This window comes from Aquila chrysaetos, chromosome Z (assembly GCF_900496995.4).
Source record: "Aquila chrysaetos chrysaetos chromosome Z, bAquChr1.4, whole genome shotgun sequence".
NCBI classification, from domain to species: domain Eukaryota; kingdom Metazoa; phylum Chordata; class Aves; order Accipitriformes; family Accipitridae; genus Aquila; species Aquila chrysaetos.
The window spans coordinates 41,029,936-41,056,557 of NC_044030.1; the positions used below are offsets into that span (position 1 = coordinate 41,029,936).

The following is a 26,622-nucleotide window of genomic DNA, read 5'->3' on the forward strand; positions in this document are numbered from 1 at the left end:
TAAGCACTTTCTTTTATTTGCCAAACTCTGAAGAACTGCAGCTTGTGACTGTGTGAAATACACACTTCATTCAAAGAAACAGGGAAAGCGGCTTTCAAATGTACAGTGAAATAGAGTCCCAACTGCAGACCATATTGTACAGTTTACATTTCACCATGGTGTCATGGAGAACTTGATATAATCTCTATATACACATTTTTAAACACTGTACTCGTGAACTTCATTTGAAGCATTGTAGTGAAGTACTGCAAGCCTTCACACAGTTTTCACAAATGGAGGCAGACACTGGAACCTGTGACAAGGATCTCAGTCCACTGGTATCTCCAGAACCCAACTCCATTAGCAGAGGGCTGCAATCATTCCACATCAAACACCCAAACAGCTTTTCAAGTAGAAACCGACTTTCTTTATCCACACCAGCATAAAACTGGTCTCTTCACAGTTGCACCAAAGCTACTTTGAGATACCACCATTCATGATGGTTCTTCAAGCTAACGCTGGAAAATCCTCAGGATCATCAGGATTTGGAGCAACAAGCTGCACCTATCGAGTAAGAAAGGAAGCTTTATAAAAATGAATGCATTTCAAAAGCACCTGACAGCTATGTTTATGTATTTTACTCTGAAAAGTGTTCATTCTATTCAAGTTAAATGCTTTGTATCCATCACTATCACAGAAATGCTAAGCATTTATCTCAGAAGTTATGACTAGTATAATTTCTTCAGTGTCAGTGTATTTATAATGCTGACCTACTGCCTAGGGAGGACCAGAAGATCACAAGTTCTGCAGTACTGAAGTAAAGAAAAAAAGTAAAGCAATCTCACCCAAAATACTGTTTTTAGAAGCAGCATTATTATCGTTTTTCATTCTAAGGCTACTGCACTTATTGGATTGTAGTTTTAAACTCTATGCTCTGTTATTATAAAGAGCCTTTTTCATTCAGATGAAACATGCATCAAATCACTTCTGTATCACTCTACATTCCCAGCCTTAAAGTATTTTACTCATACTAGACAGAGGTAAACTGAGACCTTCAGTTAGTATATAGAATAAAGATGTCATTTTTCAGTGAGCTAATGCTTTTTAATGGTTATATTGAATAGTTGTATCATTCTGTAGGATTCTGTCTTCATATGTGGGATCCCAGATTTACTGATCTCACTCTCAGTAATCAAAGTACTATTACTGTACTACACTGAAATGTTTTGTAAGGGATACAAGCTTTTAGTCATTTAAATTACTGCCCAATTTATATAAAAACTCATTGCAGGAACAAATCTTCATTGCACCCTTTCCTCTAGTTACCATTACAGCAACTAGTAATCAGACCTTTTGAAATTTGTGTGTTAAGAGTTGTGAGCCTGAACCAGTATTTATTTTAAGGAACATCAACTCAAAATAACCAGGCCAACATACTATGAGGGAGAACTTAGAAATAAGACTATCACTACAGAAATCAGTAATTGTACGCAAAAGGGGGTGGGACACACACACCCCCCAACAACCAAAAAAAACCCAAACCCAAGCAAACAACAACAAAAACCATAAAAACCATTTACCACTACTTCTGGTCGAGGTCCTGCCCCCTCAGCTTGTCTGCCACGACCACGACCACCTCGTGCTCCTCTTGATCCACGGCCAGGGCGAGGAAGACTCCCAAAATTAATATCCAGCTGAGATGTTATGTCATTTACTGGTCTTCGAAAGACATGAAAATCATCTTCAAAGTCTTCTTTTTGCAACTAAAAAGAAGATCTGGTTAAAGCCTATAGCTTCCATGTACAGCCTTCTCCCCTCCCTGATACATATACACATGTACACTTGCATTACAGACTAAGCAGCAGATAAATCAAGATGACATCCAGAATAGAAGACAAGCCTTAACCTGCACAAGGTTTTAACAGAGGCGAGGCAATTGCCATTTCCCAGATGCCTGGGATAGTTCTTTGCTGGCTCAGAGAGTCCTGGCAACAAAATCTTCTGTACCAGCTCCGTAACACTGAAGACGTTTTTCAGAAATATCATCTACGAGGTTTTCTAAGTGACTTGAGAATCAGGCTTAAGCTACTTACTCCTACAATTCAAGTAATGGTTAAAAGGCCATAGTAAAGCACAGTATTTAGCTACTAACCAATCTATTATCTATTTGTCTGCAGCTATGGGATTACTGTTGTTTTAACTCTGTGTATTCCTAGTAGCTAGTGGATGTAAGACTATTTCCCATCACAATTTTAATGTGCACTGTAGTAATGATAACATATATGTAAACTCATCCCATACAGTGATGAATCACTTACTTTATTCAATGTCTAACACAGGGATTTGACTTGTCCATGTTATGCAGTTCCTGTACCTCCTATTCTATGTTCATTTTGACAAAGTCCCTTGATACTGCCAGCCAAGAAACTTTACAGGCAAAAAGAACAGAAACTTGCATGCACTCTTCACACACTTGCATACTCTCTTCAGAGCTTGTGAAAGATGTTCTCCTCACCCCTACCACCATCTCCCTCAGAAAAGGAAGAGGGGATAAAAGCAACTGTGACCACCAGAAGTCATACTAAAAAGGACGCAGGCCACTTCATTATTAGTGTCTGTCCCTGGAAGTGTTCAATGACCTAAAGTGATTAAGGCTTAAAAAGCTGCAAGTTTTGATGTTAATATTACAACTACACAAAGGATAATATGTGTATTCATACGTGCATGCAGACTTTAAGGATCAAAATTCCATCATGCTAGACTACGATTATATGCACATACTTCTGTGACCCCCACAATGTGAAATGTAAGTAAGCAAGAATCTGTGAAAGAAGCTTCACCTCTCTCCCCGCTGTATCAATAAACTAGAAGTTTTCCCTGAAGTGTCAATCCCAGTAATATCGTGGAATAAAAGTTAGGGAAAAGGGCGGGGCGGGGGGGAAGCACATTACTACAGAACAAGGTCTCCAGAGTTAATTCTAAGAAGCAGGACCCTAAAACTAAAAAAAAAAAAAAAAAAAAAAAATTTTTTTTTTTTTTCATATATTCCAAGTGCACAATGAAAGCTGGGATCCAGCACAGATGAGAAATAGGACACTTAGCATCCAGACTAACAGATGCCAAAACCCGAGTTTAATATATACATGCAAGTGTATACTGGCAAGTCAGCTAAACAGGATTCAAACCTAGGATAAGAAGTGTTTAGTAAACCAAGTTTCTCTAGCAGCATTACCAGAGATCTACATAGGCAGCAGCAGCTAGGACACGGTTTTATATTGCTAAGACTGAGCCATAAGGTAGAACAACTTGATATATTATGTATTTGCATACAAAATAGGGGTGATGATCTGAGAGAAGAAAATGAACAGATGGTAAGTTTAAAGCAAGTTTTGGGGCACGTATGTCATTACAGTAACAAAGCTTAGATACTGATTTCTAGTCTGTTCAGATTATACTAAAACTAGTAGAAAAAGAATAGAGACAGTTTCCTAACCCTGGCATAAAGCAGAGTTTACAGAATTCCTGAGGCAATGCTTACATCATCGCTATATTTTGACTTGTGAATCACCACTGCTTTGGAAGGAACAGTGGATTCTGGCTTCCGGATGTTGAATTCAGGCTTTGGTCGATTCTGTTGCTGAAGATTTTTCCACTCATCTAACGTCATTTCTTGAACTACTTCTTCCATTGGCTCTCCTTCAGCAACTCTAAAGGTTTATAGTTGTAAAGTAAAAACCATTAGCTTGCAACATGCCAGGATGAACAAGAACACTAATCTCTAAAGTAAGGATACTAAACAAAACATTTGGTATGTTTCTCACCAAATTACTACCCTCAATTTCACTTACTCCACAGTAACTTGATGTGCAAGTTTCACATTAATGTAAGTTGGAAAATATACTTATGGCCTGTTTGAAATTAGTTGTATGAACAAATGCTCTCTCCAGCCTCCTCTAATAAGTTCTGGTATTTATCCAGTCTCATTGTAAGTTCAAGCACTTCAGATTCTAGACAAAACCAGTCTGTCTTTTGATCTGGCATATATTCTCAACCCTACTGTTTAATAGTGGATCTACTCCTAGCAAATACAGCCATAGTAAAAAAAGCATACCAAGCAGTTTTAAAACACCCCAATCGCATGGTTTTATTGACTCATACTGCAGGATGACAATGTGAGATGGATTCATGTTTCAGTGCAGCTTTCAGTCATCAAAAAGACATGACGATCACACCATGAGATCTTCTAGGCAATTAACATTTCCTTTGTTAATTTCACAAGATGCTTCTTTGATTTCTTTTGTCAGATGTAGTAGCACGCAAGGAGACAATATTTATCACCTGGCAAAACCAGATTAAACCTAGTCCAGTTTTAATTTGTCACAAAGTGCAATAATTATGGTATGTTCAAGGAAAACATATGGAGTACATTGGAGTCTGCCTTGCATATTTTTGAACTGTAAAGACAGAAGTCCAAGGTTTTATGTCTGTATTCATAAGAGAAGATACACAAGACAAAACTGAAGATTTTTCTCCACTCATCACTGCTTGACTACTCCTCTGACTACTACTTTTCTGAGGCTGACCAAGACTGACTTGCCCAGGATCAGCTGCTATTAGGGTACACTACAGGTGTACCTTTTCCTGATATTTGCAGAAAGCTATTCCCTACTAAGCAGCATCACATGCAGGGAGCAAAACTCACTTCACCATAATTGTTTGCTCCAGAAACAAGTCAAATATCATGAACTACAGGAAAACCTGCACTGATTACTCCCAGACACTTGAGAAACCATTTCTCCCTTCTCTCACACAAAACTGTTATTGCAATAGCAGTCGAAGTTGGTCAAGTACTTCCTTAACATCCATTTTTCCAGAAAACCCTTTAATTAGGTCCCTTCTGGTGGGAGAACTATGGATTTGGTTTTCCTCACTCAACCGCAGTTGCAAGTCTTCTTCTACCAAAAGCTGATGATTTTTCCGATGTAAATATACAGTTGATTAGTTGCAAGTTGGAAATTTATTTTATCATGGAAAGCGGCAGAGTCAAATAATACTCAGTGAACTGTTCATTTTGGTTTTGAAGTTGTACAAGCACCCCGTGAGAACACACATATATGTTGGGAGTGTTCTGTACATTTAGAACTAGCCTATACAGGAACAGGCCTGCTCCCTCTTCCTACTTGATCTTGCAGAGAACCATTCTATTTCTTGCCAGTCAAAATTATACAATAATTTCCTGAAGCACCCAGCATATGACAGGTAGAAGCAGAACTGAACAGTAAGACAGCCCTTGATTTTGGTTCTAGGAGGAACACAGTTTTAAATGCACTTCACAGAAAAATAAAAATATGCAAGTCCTGTACTACATGCCTACCCTCTGACATGTCTTCATGCCCTGTTATTTTGAAAATTCCAGCTATATCAACCAAAATTTAGAGGTTAAAAGACTGGTAAGCAGCTTGTAATTCCATACTGATTAAGACGATCTGAAACTATATTAGAAGGACTGTTAAGAAAAAAAATTAACCAGTTTATTGAGTTAAATAAAAAGGATACTGGTGAAAGATGCAGCTGCTTCTGGAAAAACACCAACAGATACTGTTCCATGTGTAAGAACCAACTGCACCCCAAACATTTCAATTTGTTGTCCTCAAGAGTAAGTAGCCAGATAATTTTTGATCAATTATCTGAAGCTTCAGTTTTGGGAATAGGTGCTGGAAAAAGAAGGCTAGCTGCAAGCACCCAGAGGAAGGAAAAAAGAGGAAGTAAACTAATAAAAAGTGGCTCTATTAAATTGGTTTCATTTCTTCCTAAGCCACTACGTCAGGACAGAATCAGTAAATCGCATATCTGAACTTTAGGAAGTCTTTTGTCCTCCTCTCCCATTAAGTTTTCACCACATTAGGGAGACACTGTTTCAGTCCTTGGCAAGAGCTGTAGAAAGATACAGAACTGGTTGCAACAAGTACTTGGAAAGTAGCTACCAATTTTTGAATTTGCAAAAGAAAAACAAGTATGAGTGGACCTTTAAGGCCAGCTCTGTGCAGTTATCCAGTGTAATACATAATACATTTACTGCATTTTCTATGGCACAAAACTTGCAAAAGAAAAGGGCAATAGCGCAAGTGTTCAAGAATACTTAAGAGCTGACCAGTGGTATGAGATGCTAAAGAACCAAGTGACTGATTTGAAAACAAACAACCAAAACAACCACTCCCAGAAAGTCCAAAGGACAAGCAGAAATACATACTCTCAGGCAAAAGTATCAGCTACCCAAACACAGAAAGAACCACTAGCAAGGCAGAAGCTCTGATGGATGGATCCCAACCCCCCAAACCATGCAAGAGTATTGCAGGTAACCCAGTCAAGCTTAACTTTAAATCAACAGCATTTGTCCCTTCTGCAACAGCATACTACTACAAGGAGAGACAGCAACAGTTTTGTTTGGAACAGATGTCATTGCTGGTAGGGTGGAACAAGGTCTCAACTGAGTAATGTCTTCTACATGGGAACAGGAAGAAAGTCCAGAACAGAACTTCAAGACAGATACGAGGTCTAAAATACGTGACCTACATGGGAAGCCTTTAAAGAGATGCTGAGGAAGAAACATACGTAATGCTAAAAAAGAAAGAAAATTTTGCATATCCACGATCTTAAGGCAAGACACTCAGGATCAAAAAAAAAAACCCAAACCACAGCAGGTTCTATTTTCAAAGTATTGGAAAGACTATCAAGCAACACTGAAATCTCTATCAGTACAGGACATTAAAATCAACTAGACAGGTAGGAGAAGTGGCACAGTTATGGTTGGTCATGCCTTGGGTCAGCAAGGCCCCTTTCAGGTCTAAATTTCTATGATCATAAGACAACACAAGGACATTTCACTACACAGCAAATTGACCTCTCAGAAAAGCAAATCACAAGTATTGCTTTGAAAAGTACACATCTATCAAAAACAATTGCTTGCCTGTTCTACAGGAAATACTGGTAGATTTACACTGCAAATGTCTGTTTTTTTCAATGGCAAAGTACAGTTTGATTTTTACTCTGAAGGATGGTTTCAACTGGTAGGTTATTAGCAGTCCAAATTTGTTTTAGGATGCCTAGACTCTCAAGCGGAACACCTCCTATTAGTGAAGCACAGCAACAGGAACCTGCATATTACATTTTGGACAGAGACTCAATCGTAGCAGGTTATTTTGGGCACCAAGCCTGCATGGAAGAGCACTCTGTACATTACTTTCTACCTTCTAACCACACCCATTTTTAGTAACTGCTTGGTGAGCATTTTCATTAATCAAGATAATAAGCTCCTTGGCACACCACCAATCACACTTACAAAATAATGCCAGACACCTAAGCACAGCCTCTGGACATGAACAAACTGAATTGACAATGCAAGTACATACCAAAACACCAAATGGGAGCCTTCAGTAACAGTTTGTACTGCTTCAGTGTTTTCAATGCATGAGTATAACCTTCCCGCTATGCCTTGTTTACTGTGCATACCTTTCTTGCAGGAACTGCTCTACGTGAACATATTAATATGCAGGAGAAATGCAAATAGAAAAGAACGGCATTCAGCTCAGTTATTCAGGTGATTATTTTTGTATCATTAAAAATTATGATAGTGGGTCTTTTTCAGATCAGTTTTTGTATTATTCAGCTGCACAAAGCAAATTTTTATTTAGCTTTTATCAAGAAATCAATGACATGAATCTTTCCTATTAAACATAATTTACAGGAGCGTTACCACCAGTTATAGCAAAATTCAGAAAGTTAAACAAGGTAAGACCAAGCGACAACTGTACAAGTTAACTATAAAAGAAAAACACTGAACCAAATACTTATGAAGATCCGGCCTGGTCTATGGAAAGCTCTCTGTCGCTATTTAAAAAAAAAAAACAATACAAAAAAACCAACCAAACACCACAAGCCCAAACAAGAGAGGTAAATAGCTCAGCAAACATGAAGACAAATTTTGAAAGCTTCCTATTAAATGACCAGAAGAATACATAGCTCCACCAAAAAGGAATAAAGTCCTGTGTAAGGAAAAGGAAGAAAACCCCACAGAATAAATACTAACTCTGCAAATACCTTTGATAGGAACTGATGAGACTATGTGTCATACTGAATAAAAAGAAAAATCTATTCATTTGAATTACCAGTCAACACGAGTGTGTTACATTGTTCAGACTGCGAAGACAAGTTCAACAGAAAGCAGCTGTGAGGAAAGCTTATACTGCTGTAGTACTTGTGTATTTTATACTTACTACTTGCAGCAAAAAAAACCCCACTATTAGCATGCAGTTTGGGATGCTATAAAGAGAGACAGATATTGTTGATACACTCAAGGAAATCTGCAGACATGGAAAGAAATAACTTGTATCAAGACGTATCAAAGAAACTCTTGTCCTGCAATACTTCGCAAATGGAAGCTCAAGAACAGCAACGTGGACACAGTCCTGAAGGCAAGACCCCGTAGGTTACAGAAGCCTATAGAAGCCTTTCCAGAGTTGCATTGAAATTAGCCAGTACCACACCGGAAAGCTATACAGTATCTCCACGCAGACAGATTATTGCCAACTTCCAGGAATGCTTTTTTTTTTTTTCTTTTAAACAGAAACAGTAACAATAGGAAAGAGAACGAGAAGAAACAAACCCAAGTTTTCCAACTCTTCCTCAATACAAACACACAACTGCAATAAGGCAGTAGAAAAGAAATGGATTCCTTGGAGTTGCTGCAATTAAGGGTCAAAATGAGAACAACCCTAGCAGTAGCTTAAGCAAACACACCCCCCGACACCCTAAATATTGAGGCTGTAGTGAAAGCAGAAGGTAGCCTAGCTACAATCTTTTGGTGGTGTGTTACCTGCCAGAAGACAGCAATTCTGGAGAGCAGGGGCAACCTAAGCATAAAAGACCTTAAAATACATCCCGAAGCCTGAAAACCATACCCCACCAGCTTTTGCTTTTAAATATTAAAAGAACAACAAAAATAATTCCACCTTGCTAGGGTGTATGCCATACAGCCATCCCTAATTACCTAGGCACTATTCGCACAATGTCTCCTCTTCTGTTTTAAAACCCAGAGTCACCAAGCTGATACTACGCCCACAGGTAAGTGCAGTGAGGTATATGTAATTCATATTTTGTATACAGATATTATTGTCTTCCGGACAATATTTACTGCACTGAAAAGAGTATACGATGCAGAATTTTGTACTTGTAGGTTATTTGCTTTTTTGAATCTTACAGATTTCAGTGGACTATTCCTAAATTAAGCTTTTTTTAAAAACCACGAAGAGGAGTAAAATTTCCAGAAAGGCTCACAGTCTGACCAAATACCTAGTGATCTCTGAGAAAGGGAAAAGAATTAAAGACAACTGGCATATTCTGCCAGATGCCTTTTCTACTAGATATACTTCTCATGCCTTACCCTCTACAAGCAACTGATGTCGGGACACATTTAAAAAGAGCTTGAATTGGAGTAGAAACAAATACAAGTCTGAAACAAGTAAAGGTACTAGTGGTTGACAAAAAAAGCTGAATAACTGTTCTCTGTCAAAAACTGAATTTTTGACAGTTTATCTATACTACCCATTTGATTTAAGTTAGTCTAGAAACAGTTTTCTGGAAATCCAATCATAGTCATTCAATTTCAGAGACAGACTTCCCTATATATAGACACCTCTAGATATATACTAAAAGCTAGTTTAAAATTAAAAGAATCAAAGCTATATCAACTCAACTTCTTACAGGGTTATACAACCCAAACATATAAAACAGGTTTTGTAGTCTAGTCAGTTTTATAATTAAGAAATGAACCAATGCCACCAATAACTGGAGCTGCATCATTAGGTAAAAAAGACTTCAGAGCAACAGAAGAGAAGGCTGACATATTGCACTGACCCTCTTTCATTCATTAGAAGATTTCACCATATGCTATTTGATTATTCTTTAAAGTCTCTTACTTGCACAAGATTGTCCAGTTACTTTTTCTTAAGTAAGTGTTTATGCTGTGAAGTAAATTCTCACTGGAGACTGATCGGAATGAAAGCCAAAACACAAGGGGCAGATTTCTCTCTCAATTTCTCCACTTCTAAGGCTCACTGCAAGACCAATTCCAGCAAGTTTTTCAAGTTCTACAGAGGTCCTTCATGAAGAGATGACAACTGCATGGAATTAGTGATTGATGAATACTGACTTAGAGAATTTTATCTTAGTGTATTTTAATTGATCGCATAGGCACCTTGAATACCTTTTTCTCAGAGAACTTAAAAAAGCAGGGCAGCTTTTATAAATTAGACGAGTTAAAAAGGTAACAGACAATATGTAGTTTCTCCTTCAATTACCACCAAATCTTAGGAATGTAAGCATCACTGGGTAATTAAATGCAATCTGCAGCTGTATAAACCAAGCTTTAGTCAGAATTAGGGATGGATTTTCTTGACTCACAAATACAGACAAAGCTTTTCTATTTTTAAATATGTGCACTAGCAAAACTTCACAGTTCACATTTCAAGTGTACCTCCCAATACAAGTATACCAGTAACAGTCAATTGTTTTCTTTGCATTTGTAAAGAAAATATTTTAGTCAGACTATACTTGTTCCGAGGCTCTCCTTCAGATGCCCCTGGCTGCTCAGTTCTTTCTGCAGTCTCTTCCATAGGAGCAGTCTGTTCCATCCCACTAAAACAGTAAACAAAAAAACCACAAAGTCTTCATGGGTCACACTGGAAAAAAACCTTGCAGATCAATACATCACTTTTTTTCCAGAATTCCTTGGAACAGGAAAAAAATAGAGGGGAAAAACTCTACGATCTTAAGCAGAAACTAGATCTATTAAGTGACTAGTTGAGCAACTAACAAAATGAGAAGTGTTAGGAAAATCTGACTTCCAGATACTTTTAATCAAAAAAAGTGAAAAGCATTCAATTGTGAATACTAAATACCAGTAATTGATTACAGTATATCACTGATATTTGGGGTTGCCTTTTTGTTTCTTTTCAACTACTAAAATGGTAAAATTCATAGTCCAAGTTCATATTTTCTGTAACACAGACATTAGTTCACTGTTAAATGAGAGCAGTAGCATACTTACTTTCATTCCACTGGTAAGCATACATATTTAAAGTTACACCTTCTAGCTTCCATGCATCACTGAGACAATTAAGGCACAGACATGCTTTTAGAGTTTAGACAACTCCAATTCAATGTCACTTCCACCACACGCACCACATCACAAGAAAGCATTGGTATCTCGTGTTTATATCCTCAGATGCTACTGAACTAAAAAAAAATTAACTAGGGAGAATAAATATAAGGGATCTTAGGTTTCTTGTATTTTATGAAGTTCACACAACCTTCCCTGACATCCTACAGAAGCTAGTTTTGTGCCTTTGGTCAGCTAGTTTTGTGCTATCAGCTTAGAACTATGTTAACCTAGCTGATCCTTTGTTTTGAAAAAACAGAGTACCTGACTGTCATGGTTTAACCCCAGCCAGCAATTCAGGACCACACAGACACTCGCGCACTCCTCCCCCCACCCAGTGGGATGGGGAGGAAAATAGAAAAAAAAGTAAAACTCATGGGTTGAGATAAGAACGATTTAATAACTAAAGTAAAAGAACATATAATACTAACAACAATAATTAAAAATACAATAATAACAATAATAATAGTAATGAAAAGGAATATAAAAAAAAAAAAAAAGACAAGTGATGCACAATGTAATTGCTCACCACCTGCTGACCAATGCCTGAGCAGCGATCTGCCCCTCATGGACAACTCCCCCCAGTTTATATACTGGGCATGACATTCTATGGGATGGAATATCCCTTTGGCTAGTTCGGGTCAGCTGACCTGGCCATGTTCCCTCCCAACTTCTTGTGCACGTACCTGCTTGCTGGCAGAGCATGGCAAACTGAAAAATCCTTAAGTTAGGACAAGTGCTACATAGCAACAACTAAAACATCAGTGTGTTGTCAACATTACCCTCACACTAAATCCAAACACACTGTACCAGCTACTAAGAAGAAAATTAACTCTCTCCCAGCCAAAACCAGGACACTAACCAATCTTTTACTTTTAGTATGAAATGTTATAGAAGAGACAGTAGTTAGTACAACCTTTCAGAAGAATTTGGAATATCAAGTCCCAAAATTATTACCCATAAGGCTTTTAGCCAGATTGCCTGAATCCATGATCCAAGTTTTAAAAATAATTCACTTCTGTGAATTAATGTGTACATGGCCAAAGTTTGCTGTAAGTTCAAAGCGCTGCCTTTTCTCTGTCCTCTATCAGCCTGCAGTTAAAAGAGTTCTAGATGTATACGAGAACAAAAGCTACTGGAAAGTGTAGCATATTGCTAGGTGCAAAGAATGCACAAAAGCCAACAGTTCCAGTGAGCTTTTTGCAAATCTGAACAGAAAACAGTCAGAGAAATACAGAATTGAATTGAAAATTCCCAATTTTTTTTTTAATCTGACTATTCATAAGCCATCACATGCTGTTACTAATCCTCCTGTGCGCTTTAAAATGTATTTCAGTGGTAGAGTCTGCTAAATATTACCTCCAGAGCCACACTCAATTGTATCACAGCTTTGCAATTTAGAAATGATCCATTAAACTTGAGAAAGAGACTGGACTTTAAGCCCACTAACAGAGTTTCAATCTTTTAATCGGCATTTTGTAGCAATGCCATTAAATACCAGAGTCCCACTTACATGACTATTGAGAAAAGTCATAACTTATTTCAGTTAAAAAACAACTTGGCCCCAGTTAAAAGAGTTTGGCAGTCCTAATTGAAGAAACATCACCATGCCTTTGCTACAACTTAATCTCACCAGCATGAAGGAGACAAGTTCAGAAAACTGTAAAACTATGTTTGTCACAACAATTAATAGAAAGCAAGGCTTATAAGGCTTGAAATGGACATGAAACTGATGAACAGAAAATGGTGATCTAAGATGGGCCATGGAAAATGATGATTTATGGAGGGCACAAGTATGTGTTGTACCTGGTATCATCTTTAACTGTTCCCCAGTTGCGAGCTCCACCTCCACCCTTTTTATCATCTGCTTTCATTCTTCTAGAAGGAGAAACAGAGTTTTCTGAGATTAAGAGGTTTTTTTCATTAGGACCTCAAACTACAATCAGTATTGACTTTTTGCCAGCCAACTTGGATATAGAAGAAGGGAACAGAATACTTTAGAGATACCACTGCAGTGCTGACTATTGTTTACTTGTACACCAAGTAAGAAGCGGCACACAGAACACTTACGTTTTATCATTCCCACGTCTTTCAAATTCCTGTTTTCCTCTTTGATCAGAGCCATCAAAACTTCTATTTATTCCACCACCTCTTCCTCTACCTCGCATTCCACCTCTTCCTCCACCACGACCTCTTATTGGCCTTCCGCGGTCTAATCTTTCAGTTGGTCTAAAAAGAAGATTTCTAGTCAGATTTTTGTTCCTACAGAACAGTTAACAAGGAGAAAAGAAATTTGTAAGGTTGCGTTTGTGCAGCTGTGAGAGACATCAGTATGTGAGAGCTACTGTACAATTTTTAGACTTCATCTTTACACAGCATGCAGTACAGTTGTATTAGTTTTGTCATTAAAAATGGCCATAAACTAAACTCAGGGGGAATTATTACAGATAACAGGAATAGAAAGGTATAGAAAGTTCAGCTGTTTACTGACAACACTGAAAACATTAGGGAAGCTAAATAGGACATTATAAAACTGCCAAATCTTCAGCAACTTTATCAGGCAATAGCTGCACTGTCTAAACCCAGATTTAGATGCAACTACTAAAAATTTCAGGGAACTTGTTAAATACCGACTATTGCGATCTAAAGTAAGAACGGCCACTCTCAAGCATTAAAGGTTTAGGTGGAATTTTCTAGTACTTATAAAGAAAGCAAAATTGATATGTAGTAAATTATACGACAAAGGTTTATTTTCAATTCGAGCAGTAAAATTCATTCAACTTGGAACCTGCACATGTTCTGCAAAGCTTGCTACGCAAGCTCAGAAATGAACATCTATGTTGCAGACTAGGAGTTACATTTTCAGATCTTTACATTTTTCAGTTTTGCCTTACGTTTCTAACATTTAACAAAACTGCACCAAATCAATGTGCAAGGAAGCTGAAATTACAGCTCTGACGGGCATGAACTAAGTTGTCTGGCAACAAATCTACACACTAATAATGCAACCATGCCTTCAAGTCACATCTGGCTACTAGATCTGTTTTAAGAAGGTTAGGTCTTTCCCTTCCCACCCATGTGCAGACCCTCCATGAGGCACCTTACTTTTCCCTGTATGATACATACCTTTCCACTGTGAATTCCACTTGTCTTTCTGTTTCATAGGTACGGTACTCCCTGAAAGATGGTCTCCCTTCAGTTTTGTCTTGTTTCACCTCTAGTCGTCTGTTATTGAACCCTTGCTGTTCTCCTGCCTTGGGTGCTCGCTTCTGGCCTACACAAACACACACGCATAGATTACTAACACGTTAATAACAGCTGAATTGCAGTTACCAAACTACTGACTGAGTGGATTACACCTTACAGTCTTCTGCTTTACCCTCTCCCATCCCAAGTCCACCAAAATATTAAAAGCACTTAAAGTTAATGTTGCCAGACACTGTTTTAAAGACTTCTATTTACTTTCCCTTCTGTATTGATGAACATGCCACAGGCAAAAATACTATGGGTGTTGACACAGCTCAGCCATTTCCAGAAAAGACAGGATAAAGAAAAATCTTACTTTGCTCACATTAAGTCACTGAAGTGGAGAACAAACTGTTTGTCTCATGTTCTCTCAAAGATTTTTCTAGTGTACTACAGGACAAGGAAGAGAAGCTTCAATGGAAAATGTGAATTGCAAGACGGCTGCAAGAGCAATGAAGGTGGAGGAAAGCGAAGGACCATTAGAGATAGGCATTAGTTGTTGATCATGAGACAACACACTTCCTGCCACATGAGCTGAATTTAGAAGTCTGAGCCTGCACCTCTACTTAAAGCTCACAGCCATGGTATCCAACAACCAGAAGAGGGTCACCTCCTTCTATTACTGTTCTATGGAGGAGAGGACAATTCACCAACATTACAAGTCATTGAGTTTAAGTGGCAGAAACCCAAGCAGTAACTACAACGGCTCCAACGCTACTAAATGATTCTCAAATGTCAACATATTCCAAGATAAAATGCATTTAAGCTTTTTGGGGCTTTATTCAGCCATTGCGGGAGTTAAGGAGGAGCAGGTTGGGCAGGGTCAATGCAGAGAAATTGTGCATTATAAGAGAGAATAAATTGAGGTTATAAACTCAACCCATATACATCAGCATAAGACTGAAGTTCATTATGTGCTTCCTTCCTCATTTTCCCAAATTCTGTGCTCTATTTAAGACAAAGTTCCCTAGAAGCAAGCAAGCCTTCTGTCTGCTAGGCCCCTATACTTACACTATTGGCTAAAAAAGATGTTGGTTTAAGTCAATCAAGTGAGGAACTACAGAAACACTGGTCTCAGACCAACAAAACTGAGCTATCCTTTTCACAAGAAGCACCTGTGCAATGCTGAGCAAGTTACTGAACTCAGGTTAGTGGACAAGTGACAGTCCTGGCTAGTGTGCCTCTGTTCCTAGCACATAAAGAGAAATAAAGCCCATTCTATGTCAAAATATTAAGATACAAATTAATTCATAGCTCCATAGAAATGCCTGTATAAGATCTCCGAGCAAAGCTTAGGTGGCAAACATGAAGTCTGTAACATCATTTTTGAAAAGAAAACTTCAAAGAACTATCCACTTGGTGGTAGGAGAGTTGTAAATAAAGCTTTTTGTTATGCAGTAAGGACAGTCATATCTGTACAAAGATAGTTCTATCTGTGCTGCAGAAGCAACCCTAGCTTTGGTTTTCTTTAAACTACAAACCACTTGATATAATATATTCCAGTAATTCTCTCTTCTCAAGGTTTGGAGTATCTCAATCCTTAGAGCAGCAAGCATATTTGCATCCCCAAAATTATGACGTTATCTCTGGATAAAGGACAACTTTTGAAATCAGTTTCTGAGTAAGCTTTTCAAAACAGGATGCTTTAATAAAAAGCAAAATTATAAATAATACAGAATTGTACCTCCTGTTGTGAAACATGTCTGCTCTATGCACATCTCAACTACACCACCAACTACACAAGTGTTAATTCCAAATTGGAATCTTGCTGTGGAAAAAGTGACTACTCATTTCTGACCTCATTTTTACTCATTTTGTTTGAATCTGAATGCACAACTGCAATACAACAGTGCATTTTTATCTATTTTTGAGCCTCTCGCTGGCTATGAGAAACATCAGTTATTCTAAACAGATTAACTTTGCAAGAATGCAGTAGTCAGAGACCACCTTCTCTATGTACTTAGTATTAACCTCAATTTCACCTTTTAAGTACCACTTTAAAGTACTTTAAAACAAGTCTTCTTGCCAGATATGCCAGTGTATTACATGTCACTAGCACTGACCATGCTAGACAAAGCAGTCAGCTCTACTCTGACTTCAGTGCAAGGCTATTTCACTTTGATTCTAACAGGTGGCTATAATTACTGCAGATGGATTTTAAATACTAGAAAGATTATTTGTGGCACTTATTACCTGTATAAAAACATTTTTAACTGGTTTGACAGACATGCAGCCGTGGATTAAAATGGTATGCAGCAACTACACCTCTCTAATAAGCCGAGTCACCCTTAGGGCAGAAGCTTGTGACCTGCTTGTGAATCAGTTCAAATACCAGCAAAACTTTCAGCTCTGCATATAAAGGCAAACTAAACTGGAGCGTGGCAGCAGTGATAGCATAAGCTATCCAATCTTAATCCTCTGCCATATGTCTGTCCCAATGCAGACTCATTTTTATATAAGGAGCTGAAGGGCCACCTACCCTTCGGGAAAAAAAAAACCAAACAAACCAACAAACCAAAGCAAAACATGAGCAATCTTGTGTAGCGCTGGCATAATAGCTTTCACTTAAAAAGAACTGGACTATGCTTTGAATGCTTGTTAACTACACCTCCAAGTACACCCCAATTTTGTCTGCTTGTTTGCATATATAGACTGGTATGCAGGTTTTCTTCAAAACCACAAAAAAAAGCTCTGGAATTGTGTGGACCATCTACTTGAGGTCTTACGAACATCATGCCGAAAACTGAAGACTGCTCTTTCCTAGTTACCAAGTTTAGCCTCTTTTTAAGGTGTTTTTTCTGTCTTATAGTTACATCTGTCATCTGTATTCAGCTGAAGATGTTGCCCTCTGTTCCCCACCTCACCACCACTTCCCTGGAAGGTTATTGCAGCAGCGCAGTCTGTTGGCTGAGTTGCCTGTCACACTACTTTCTAAACTGAGGAATCAGTAAAGAAATCTGATGCTTAAACTGTTTCAACGGACCCAGCCTTTTTTTTTTTTTTCCCCAGAAACAGCAGCTGAGCTATTATTAGAAAGACATCTGTAAATACTAAAATTACCAGGTATTAGAACTAGACATTACTAAAGAAAAAAGCCCAGTTTTACGAGCCATTGTTAAAACCCTAAATCATACAGAGCTAATGTACTTAAGTAGTTTTCACTTTCCCCATAACAATACTTTACTATCAGTATTAGTTTCGTTTATACTGCAGCATTTAGATAGGCAGGCTTTCTAGAAAAGTGTTTTTCATAAGCATGTATCACAGAACTCACAACTGGGAAAGCAGAAATTGTATTTTTAAGATTGCCTGGTTTCCCAGACACTGGATATCTATGTATTAACAGATGGATTTAAAACAATGCTGCAAAATCTAGCTGCCTTTGCAGTGTTGTTCTCTAGTTTTCACCAAGTTTCCCTATCCATATCATCTGTCCTCAAACAAGTGGGACTTTTGCTTGGGAAGAGATAGTTTCCTACATTTTGTGGGCTCTTAACTGGCCCCCACTGAGACAGTGTGCTCTCAACTTTTTTTTTTTAATTTTTAGTTTTTGTGCAGCAAACCCTGGCTTTAGACAAACACCACAAGGAGCCCAGCTTGCAACTGCTATCAGTGACTACCAGGTAGACCAGAAATCTTGCTCTGTTTCCCCCATTCCCTTTTGTAAGGAGCATGGCAGGTGAGGGTGGCAGCTGGCATGCAATTCATGGGCTGAGGGAGGTTACTGCTGCAAAGAGCACCAAAACCTCGTATTCTGACCTAAAATCTTTTACCAACGACAGATTGTTGGATGAGCCCAATTTGAGCTCTCCACAGATGGCAACTGGACTGCACGCCCAGTAACTCTCCCCTTGAGCAGGGATGCCTCTAAATATAAAACCCAAGAAAAAGACAAGTGATACACAATGCAATTGCTTACCACCCGCTGATCAGTGCCTGAGCAGCAATCCACCCCTCCCGGCCAACTCCCCCCAGTTTATATACTGGGCATGACATTCTATGGAATGGAATATCCCTTTGGCTAGTTTGAGTCAGCTGTCCTGGCCGTGTTCCCTCCCAGCTTCTTGTGCACCTACCTGGCAGAGCATGGGAAACTGAAAAATCCTTAAGATAAGCACTACATAGCAACAACTAAAACATCAGTATGTTGTCAACATTATTCTCACACTAAATCTAAAACACACTGCACCAGCTACTAAGAAGAAAATTAACTCTCTCCAGCCAGAACCAGGACACCCAGTGAGACAATTCCATCAATACTTCCACTTCCACAAATCTGCATTTTGCCTAGGATGAAGAAGTGCCAAATGAAGAATTATTTCTATTTTGCCTAAGTAGCACACATGGGAACACAGCAAAGGCAAACTGACTGTAGTTTTGATTCAGTTAGGATGAACATTAGAGTAACCATAGTAGCCAGATGAAAGACTTGTATATCTTATCGCAGGTATTTGAAGAAAGAAAAAACCAAAATACTTTCCACCTGGCAATCTACCCTTAGAATCAAAGACTATAAGCATCGATTTATGGAGGATAGATCCACAGATGGGCTGCCATGTCTTTACCCAGACTGCTGTCCAATTAGATATATGCTTTGATACATCAACGCCACCCTACAGCAAGAAGGGCCACAGGTCAATTATAGTGTCTGTAGAAAAAGTGTTCTTTCTCCTTGTTTCACAAAGTCTGTCTGAAATTATCTCCCTTTATTTCTGTAAAAAAAGAAACAATAAATATTCTTTGCCTTCTTCAAGTCTCACCTGCAGTTCTATATACACTCCATTTGTATCCGCAGATACCTCCTCTCAAAACAAAACCCTTAATTTAAATTTCTCCCAATACATAAATCATTCTGTAAGTTTCATCATGCATGTCATTCTAGTGTGCTTTTTCTAGTCTTATCATCTTTGAGGTGACCAAAAGAGCAGACACACTTCAAGACATGGGAAGGAGAGATTCCTTCAAAGGCATAACAATTCCTTTTCTATTTTCTTTGCTACTGCTACCTCAGTAATTCCCAACACTGCTTCTCTCCTAGATAGCAACTGGAAATAGACCTGCTGTTCTACTCTTAACATTCCCAATGACTCCAAGCTCCCTCTCCTAAACTACAATACTTTGAATTAGAAAAATCTTTCACATTGCAGTATAGCTTGCAACGCTGCCCCCCACCTGGATCCATGTTCTCCCGTACGTATTACGTTAGACTTACTAATAGAGAATTTCCTCTGTCATTTTATAGCTCATTTACAGTATGTAATTTGTGTCATTGCCCTGCAACTCTTCTTCTACTGGGCTAAATAACCTTGTACCAGCAAATTTCAGTTATTTATCCCTCTCACGGCTCTTTTAGCAGACTTCCCACCCACCTACAAACACACAAAATAAGAAATTTAAACTGTGCTTCAAATTTTTCATTCCAGGCAAGTTTCAACTGCCTTGTAGATGTTAAAACAAAGCTAACAGTAGCACAATCACTGGTCCTAAATTCAAATCTCTCCACTTACTCCAAGAGACCCTTCTTTCCTCTGCTTTCAGCTTAACAGCTCATTTTTAAATGAAAAAAACTGAGCCTCAAGAAACAAGTTAATGGGAGTTCAGAGGAAATGAAGGCAGTACAAAAAACAAAGAGGAATACTGCTCTGGTTGGTCTGGAATGAGGGCAAGTGGAGAAATTGTGCTATAATTCAAGGATCTCTGTCATTAACTATGGCTGCATGCAAACACATTACTTCATTACCATCTCAGTAACACAGTAATACCTATAGATGGACAACTTATCTTCCTTTACAATAAAGCTGCATAACTGGAAATAGTAAAAGACAGTTCACACTCTCAGGGACTTATTTTGCTGCATTTCAGAGTGTAGCAAATTTAAGACTACACAAACAATCTTCCTTCCTCCCCTTTGCATGTGTGTGTCCATGTGATTTTAATTCCAAACTTCAAGCAATTAATTTTGTGAACTAAAGCATGGCTAATTACATGATTTGCAGAATAATACCACAGTATCCCAAAATACAAAAAAAGGCTTCAGCTATTGCATGCAACACACCAAAGACAGACATATGGAGTTAAGACTCTACTCTGTGGTATTTTGTTTTCATGTGTGCCAGTACTCAATTACAGAATTGCCTACTGCAGCTTTCCTCTGGACAATCCTTATAACTATGTAGCTGAAAGAATGATATCGGAATAAATTATTTTAAAATAAGAAAACTGCAGCAAGTATAAGATAAAATTCCCCAGAGACATTCTGTACCACATTAACTTAAAAACTGTAGCTTAAAAACTCATACATGTAGTATTCAGGAACTACATCTAAATGTTACACGAGTCATCAAATGTACATGAAAGAAGAAAACCTTTTAGAGATTTTAGTAACAAAGGTTTAGAGATTTCAACAGAACAGACCTTATTACTGCATGATCAACAAATTTAATTTGCCTGGACCAGCAAAGAATGCAAGCTCTGCAACTGGGCCTTTTGAATAAAGAGCTGGCCAATGCAGTTTGGCCACTGTGCTAAGAATGAACTGAGTTAACATTAAGTGGTGCAATTATAAGAGCTGTAATACCTACAAACAGCCTCTACCCAAATCCTAAGCATACAGTCTAAAAATCACAAAACAACGCAGTCAGTAAAAGAGAAAAAATACATCATTAAGGTCAAAAGTGTAGGTTTTGGCAGGCTATAAAATAGGAGTCCATTTTCTCCTTAAAGAAAGATTAAAAAATAGTCTCCTTAAAGTTGTGTCAATTCACAATAGTTTCGATCTGAAAGGTCATAGTACAGGATTATCCGGCAAAGTCCTCTTAGGAGGTTTGTTTCAAATTGAAAACATCTCCAGAAATTAAGTAAAAACTACTCTGGAAAAGACAGTGAAGAACTAAAAAAATGTTGACTTACAGAACTTTGTGAGTAAATCTTCCACTCTAACATCAAAACATAACACCAAAAGAAGTCTCTCAGACTACTGTAAAGCTTTTTATATATTGCAAGATCGAAGACTAGGCTTGCTTCAAGTCTTTCGATTTAATATGCTCAAGAAATAATACAATAATAAAACAAAAATCGTGAAACTTTTAACAAGACTTTTTGTAACCCAAACAAGCAAAATGCCACAGTAATTAGATAAAACAGTCTGGAGGGGGTCCAAAGGAGGGCCATGAAGATGGCCAAAGGGCTGCAGAGCCTGCCCTATGACTAAAGACTCAAGGAGGTAGGTCTCTTCTCCAGGGAGAAGAGAAGGCTCGGTGGGGGCCACATCACAGTAGTCCAGTACTTGAAGAGCAGCTACAAAGAGGATGGAGGGTCTCTCTTCACACAGAGCCACAGGGAAAAGACAAGGGGCAACAGGTACAAGCTGCACGAGGAGAGGTTTCATCTCAGTATCAGAAAGAAACTGGTAACAATCATTCACTGGAACAACCTCCCCAGGGACATTGTGGAGTCCCTGTCACTGGAGGTTTTCAAGATGTGATGGGACAGGGTGCTAGATGATCTCTTCTAGGCTGCCTTTCCCAGGAAAGGCTGGACCAGACAATCCATCAAGGTTCCTTCCAAGCTGGGCTGTTATGCGATGATTCTATGAACACTAGTACAATACAGACTGAACTTTGTCTTTCCAACCATAATGCCAGACTGATTCAGCTCTTCAGATGGGTCTAGATGCTTCTTTATGGTGTCTAATTCCTAATCAATGAAATTAAATTAAAGGGAGTTATGCCCAAATCGGGGGGGGGAATCACAAAGAAAAAGACTGGAAACAAGATCTTTTAAGTTTTATTTAAAAAAAAAAAAAGTTTAGACATTGGTTTCACAACATAGTAATTTTAACCAATATTATTTACTTCCCCAGAGGTACACTCTTCTAGCAATGCATCCATCGTTAGAAGCTTTATGCCAAATTGAGCTGGTATGAGGACCTTCCCACATGGTTACTCATCCTCAACCTCAACCTGACAGTCCTCTTAATCTTCTACTGTTGTATTGGCTTTGTGTGGCAAGGTTTTGGTAGCGGGGGGTGGGGGTTACAGGGGTGGCTTCTGTGAGAAGCTGCTGGAAGCCTCCCCTGTGTCTGACAGAGCCAATACCAACCACCTCTAAGACAGACTTGCCACCGGCCAGGGCTGAGCCCATCAGTGATAGTGGTAGTGCCTCTGTAATAACGTATTTAAGACGGAAAAAAAAGTTGCTGGGACAGACAGAAACGGCAGCCAGAGAGAAGAGTGAGAACATGTAAGAGAAACAACCCTGCAGCCACCAAGGTCAGTGAAGAAGGAGGGGGAGGAGGTGCTCCAGGTGCCAGAGCAGAGATTCTCCTGCAGCCTGTGGTGAAGACCATGGTGAGGCAGGCTGTCCCCCTGCAGCCCATGGAGGTCCACAGTGGAGCAGATATCCACCTGCAGCCCGTGGAGGACCCCACACCAGAGCAGGTGGGTGCCTGAAGGAGGCTGTGACCCTGTGGGAAGCCCGCGCTGGAGCAGGCTCCTGGCAGGACCTGTGGAGAGAGGAGCCCACGCTGGAGCAGGTTTTCTGGCAGGACTTGTGACCCCGTGCGGGACCCACGCTGGAGCAGTCTGTGCCTGAAGGACTGCATGCCGTGGAAGGGACCCGTGCTGGAGCAGTTCGTGAAGAACTGCAGCCCGTGGGAAGGACCCACGTTGCAGAAGTTCGTGGAAGACTGTCTCCTGTGGGAGGGACCCCATGCTGGAGCAGGGGAAGAGTGTGATGAGTCCTGCCCCTGAGGAGGATGAAGCAGCAGAAATAACGTGTGATGAACTGACCGTAAACCCCATTCCCCGTCCCCCTGCGCCGCTGGTGGGGGTAGGCAGAGAATCTGGCAGTGAAGTTGTGCCCGGGAAGAAGGGAGGAGTGGAGGGAAGGTGTTTTGAGATTTGGTTTTATTTCTCATTACTCTGCTCTGGTTGACTGTTAATAAATTGAGTTAATTTTCCCCAAGTTGAGTCTGTTTTGCCCGTGACGGTAATTGGTGAGTGATCTCTCCTGTCCTTATCTCGACCCACAAGCCCTTTGTTATACTTTTCTCTCCCCTGTCCAGCTGAGGAGGGGGGAGTGAGAGAAAGGCTTTGGTGGGCACCTGGCATTCAGCCAGGGTCAACCCACCACAACTGTTAAGCTGATAGTCCCCTTAATCTTTTACTGTATCTGGAAGTTTTCTGGTTGAATCCTGTATAGCAAATCAACTTTCTATGGCACAAATAAAAAGCTGCCCCCCCTTTTCCAGAAAAACCCTAGATTTTTTCCTCAACCCGCCACTTGCTTTATATTTGCCAGCTACACCATCACTGTATTTGCCCTAAGTCAGAGAGTGATCTCTGTCCTTCAGAGCAGCCTTGCTAAGACAGCACATCCAAAGGATGAACACGCAGACTGGACCAAGTTGCAACTCTCTGCCCTGGTTTAGCATCCTGAGCACTAGACATTTACAGTCCTTACATCACAAGCCCAAGACATAAACATACAGCACACACAAAATCCAGGATAGCCACTTTCTTCAAAGAAGAAGGTGCAGCATTTTTCAGAGCAAATAACTTTTCTTAAAATAGATGTTAATTCACTTTCACAAAGGCTACTATAAGCCAGCAGTCTTTTCTCCATTTTAGACTAGCAGGAAATTAAAACAAGGTGCACATGCCTGATGTCTCCATATGAGAAACTGCGTTTCTTAATATCACGGTAGCAGAAAACAGTCCAAAACGCTCCACAGGGTCACTGTGTATTATCACAGAGTTACACTCAGAACCTGCATGCTTAAGATACTTATAGACAAGTAGGAGGTAAAGGATGCTCTTCACATACTTCCACGCTCCTGGTAGGTTACTCATAACCACCAGCTCTTGTTCGAGAACTTTTTCATCAAAACTTGAGACTTTGCTGTTCACTGAACAGGCTCCTTCGGCTTCTGTTGATAACCACAACAAAGTATCCTTTAAATAAAATAAGCCTTTTACTAGTGTGAGTGTTGGTCTTACAGGCAGAGATTTCTGACAAACTCACATAACAACCACAGAGGAATCTCAAAAGATAAGTTTCATACAACTGTCCAAAGGGTCAGCGACAACTTGCTAAGATCATCCTCTACAAAGACGCTCATTAACTACGGCATATTTGGCATTGAAAGATTCTCTGCTCCACGGGGTCAAATAATTGCTGTTACAGCAGTGTAAGACTGTAAGTCTAAGCAACAGAATCGGTAGCACTGGCAATGACTTCATGGAGCAATAACCCCGATTCAAAGGCCACATCTTTTTCCTATGGCATTAAAACACGCAGTTCAGTCACCGTGAATTTAACAGCAGCTTTTACTACAGGAGAAAATTAGTATCCTCAGCATAGTTAATGTGGCAAGGTTCACTGCCCGCTGCAGGAGAATGGGAATTTACAACAACAACTCAAGAGCCTAGATCCAAAGATTCTCAATATTCGGAAACCATCAGTCAGCTCTCAGATACTTGAGATACTGAATCCAGCAACCTGAATACCTCAATACCAGGTAAGTAATAACAATCAGACTCGCAAAACTGCTTCCAAATGCAAGGAGCTATAGCCCAGCAAAGCCTTCAGCTTGGAAGAGGACTGTGCCAGACATTCTGATACAAAAGCCAACTGGCTCCCTATTCCCCCAAGCAACACCTAGCACCAAAACCTAGCAGCTGACAACCTAGACCATTCCTGAACATCGAGCTAGAGGTCACCCAGAAAATACGCGTTTTATTCAAAGGTTTGGGCATCAACACAAGCTTAAGGCAAACTAAGCGCAGGTCCCCGGGCATGTTATAACCCTGAAGAAGCTGAGTGCCAGAAGACTCACAAGGACCAAGAAAGCAAGCCTGGAAGCGTCAAACACCAAAGGAAAACGGCCAGGGTGACAAGCAATGGAATGCAGCAACAGGGACGCTAAACCAGCATGAAAACTAAAGATGCTGCAGTGGAAGAGTTAATGCTCTCCCAGTTGCCTCCTGCGACTATTTCCGAAGTTTTCATTTACGCGTCCGAAGGCCCGTTTCCCCGCTGAAGCCTCCCGCGCAGGCTGGCAGAGCTCCGCAAGACCGCGTCGGCAGCGTGCCCAACGCCGGCCACCCGCAGCAACGCTCCGCTTGTCACCGGTTTCTCCCCGGGGACTTTCGCGTAGGCATTCACAACGACATAAAAGGACAATAAACTGGGGTTTTCTCAGCCCCGCTTTGACCCTGCTCCCGACAAGCGCCTGCACGCCGCACCACGGCTGCCAGGAGGCACAGGGCAAGCCCGGAGCCGGCGCCGATCCGAGCCGCGCCGCGGGCCCCGGGCTGCCCGCACCGGCCCCGCACGCCTCAGGAGAGCCGGCTGGCCGGGCCGCCCGCCGCCAGCCGCCCCCGCCCGCCTCGCCTCGCCCCGCTGAGGAGGCGCCGCCGGCGTACCGGGCTGCGGCGGCCCCCCGGCGACCGAGGGGTTCCCGAGCTGCTTGCGCTCCTTCTGGGACTCTCTCTTGCCGCCGCCGCCGCCCGCCCTGCCGCCGGGACCGGCTCTCCTGGCGGCCGCCGCCTCGTCGCGCTTCCTGCGCTGCTGCTGGCGGCGCTCGGCCTCGCGCAGGATGTCGAAGGGGTCCGACTCGTCGTCCAGCAGCTGGTAGAAGCGGTTGGCGACGGCGCAGCCGAAGTTCTCCTGCATGACGGCAGCCACCCCGCTGTCCACCGGCCCCTTCATCGCCGCCGCGGACGACCGCCGCCGCGCCCCCGCCGCTGCGGCCCCGGGGCTGCCGCTGCCGCTGCGCATAGCCGGACCGACGCGCGCGGCGGGAGAGAGAGCGCGACAAGGAACGGCCGCCGCTCCGGCTCCGGCTGGACGCTAGGCAAACCGCCGCACCATTACTATTGCCGTTTCCGTTGCCGTTGCCCCGCCCCCCGCCGAGCCGCGGCAGCCAATCGGGCTTCGGAGCTCCCGGCCGCCCCGCAGCCACCACCTATCAACGCCGCCGGACCCACCCACCGCCGACGAGCGCTACCAATGCCAAATAACGGCAAGGGCCAGCAACCAATCCCGGCTTTAGGCTCCGTTCCGGCCCTGGTTTGCGGCTACGGCCAATCAGGCCGCAGGGCCAGCACGGCCAATTACGGACCATTGACCAATGCGGTGTGCCGCTCAGGCCTCCGGCCTGATTAATTATTCATGGCATG

General features: G+C 40.9%; 1 protein-coding gene across 4 annotated transcripts; it reads right to left on the reverse strand.

Moving 5' to 3' along the window:
* Nucleotides 1-26,339, reverse strand: HABP4 (hyaluronan binding protein 4). Of its 4 annotated transcripts, none has more exons than XM_030003293.2 (8): nucleotides 25,867-26,339; nucleotides 14,321-14,468; nucleotides 13,265-13,423; nucleotides 13,001-13,072; nucleotides 10,588-10,671; nucleotides 3,518-3,686; nucleotides 1,560-1,742; nucleotides 1-543 (listed from the first exon to the last, which is right to left on the reverse strand). In XM_030003293.2, the coding sequence occupies exons 1-8, from the start codon at nucleotides 26,219-26,221 to the stop codon at nucleotides 487-489; spliced, it is 1,227 nt and encodes a 408-aa protein (XP_029859153.1). In that variant the 5' UTR covers nucleotides 26,222-26,339; the 3' UTR covers nucleotides 1-486. The 4 variants fall into 4 exon arrangements, with proteins under 4 accessions (XP_029859153.1, XP_029859152.1, XP_029859155.1 ...); XM_030003292.2 differs by having other exon boundaries at nucleotides 13,265-13,456; XM_030003295.2 differs by lacking the exon at nucleotides 13,001-13,072.
* Between the last annotated feature and the right edge of the window lie 283 nt (nucleotides 26,340-26,622).

What these genes read in the sequence shown, in the direction of transcription:
- HABP4 (XM_030003292.2), bottom strand. Translation starts at nt 26,221, where the DNA reads ATGCGCAGCGGCAGCGGCAGCCCCGGGGCCGCAGCGGCGGGGGCGCGG. An exon ending in AGTCAAAATATAGCGATGAT is followed by an intron (nt 1,743 to 3,517) that starts GTAAGCATTGCC and finishes TCTTCTTTTTAG; the next exon opens with TTGCAAAAAGAAGACTTTGA. An exon ending in GACCTCGACCAGAAGTAGTG is followed by an intron (nt 544 to 1,559) that starts GTAAATGGTTTT and finishes CTTACTCGATAG; the next exon opens with GTGCAGCTTGTTGCTCCAAA.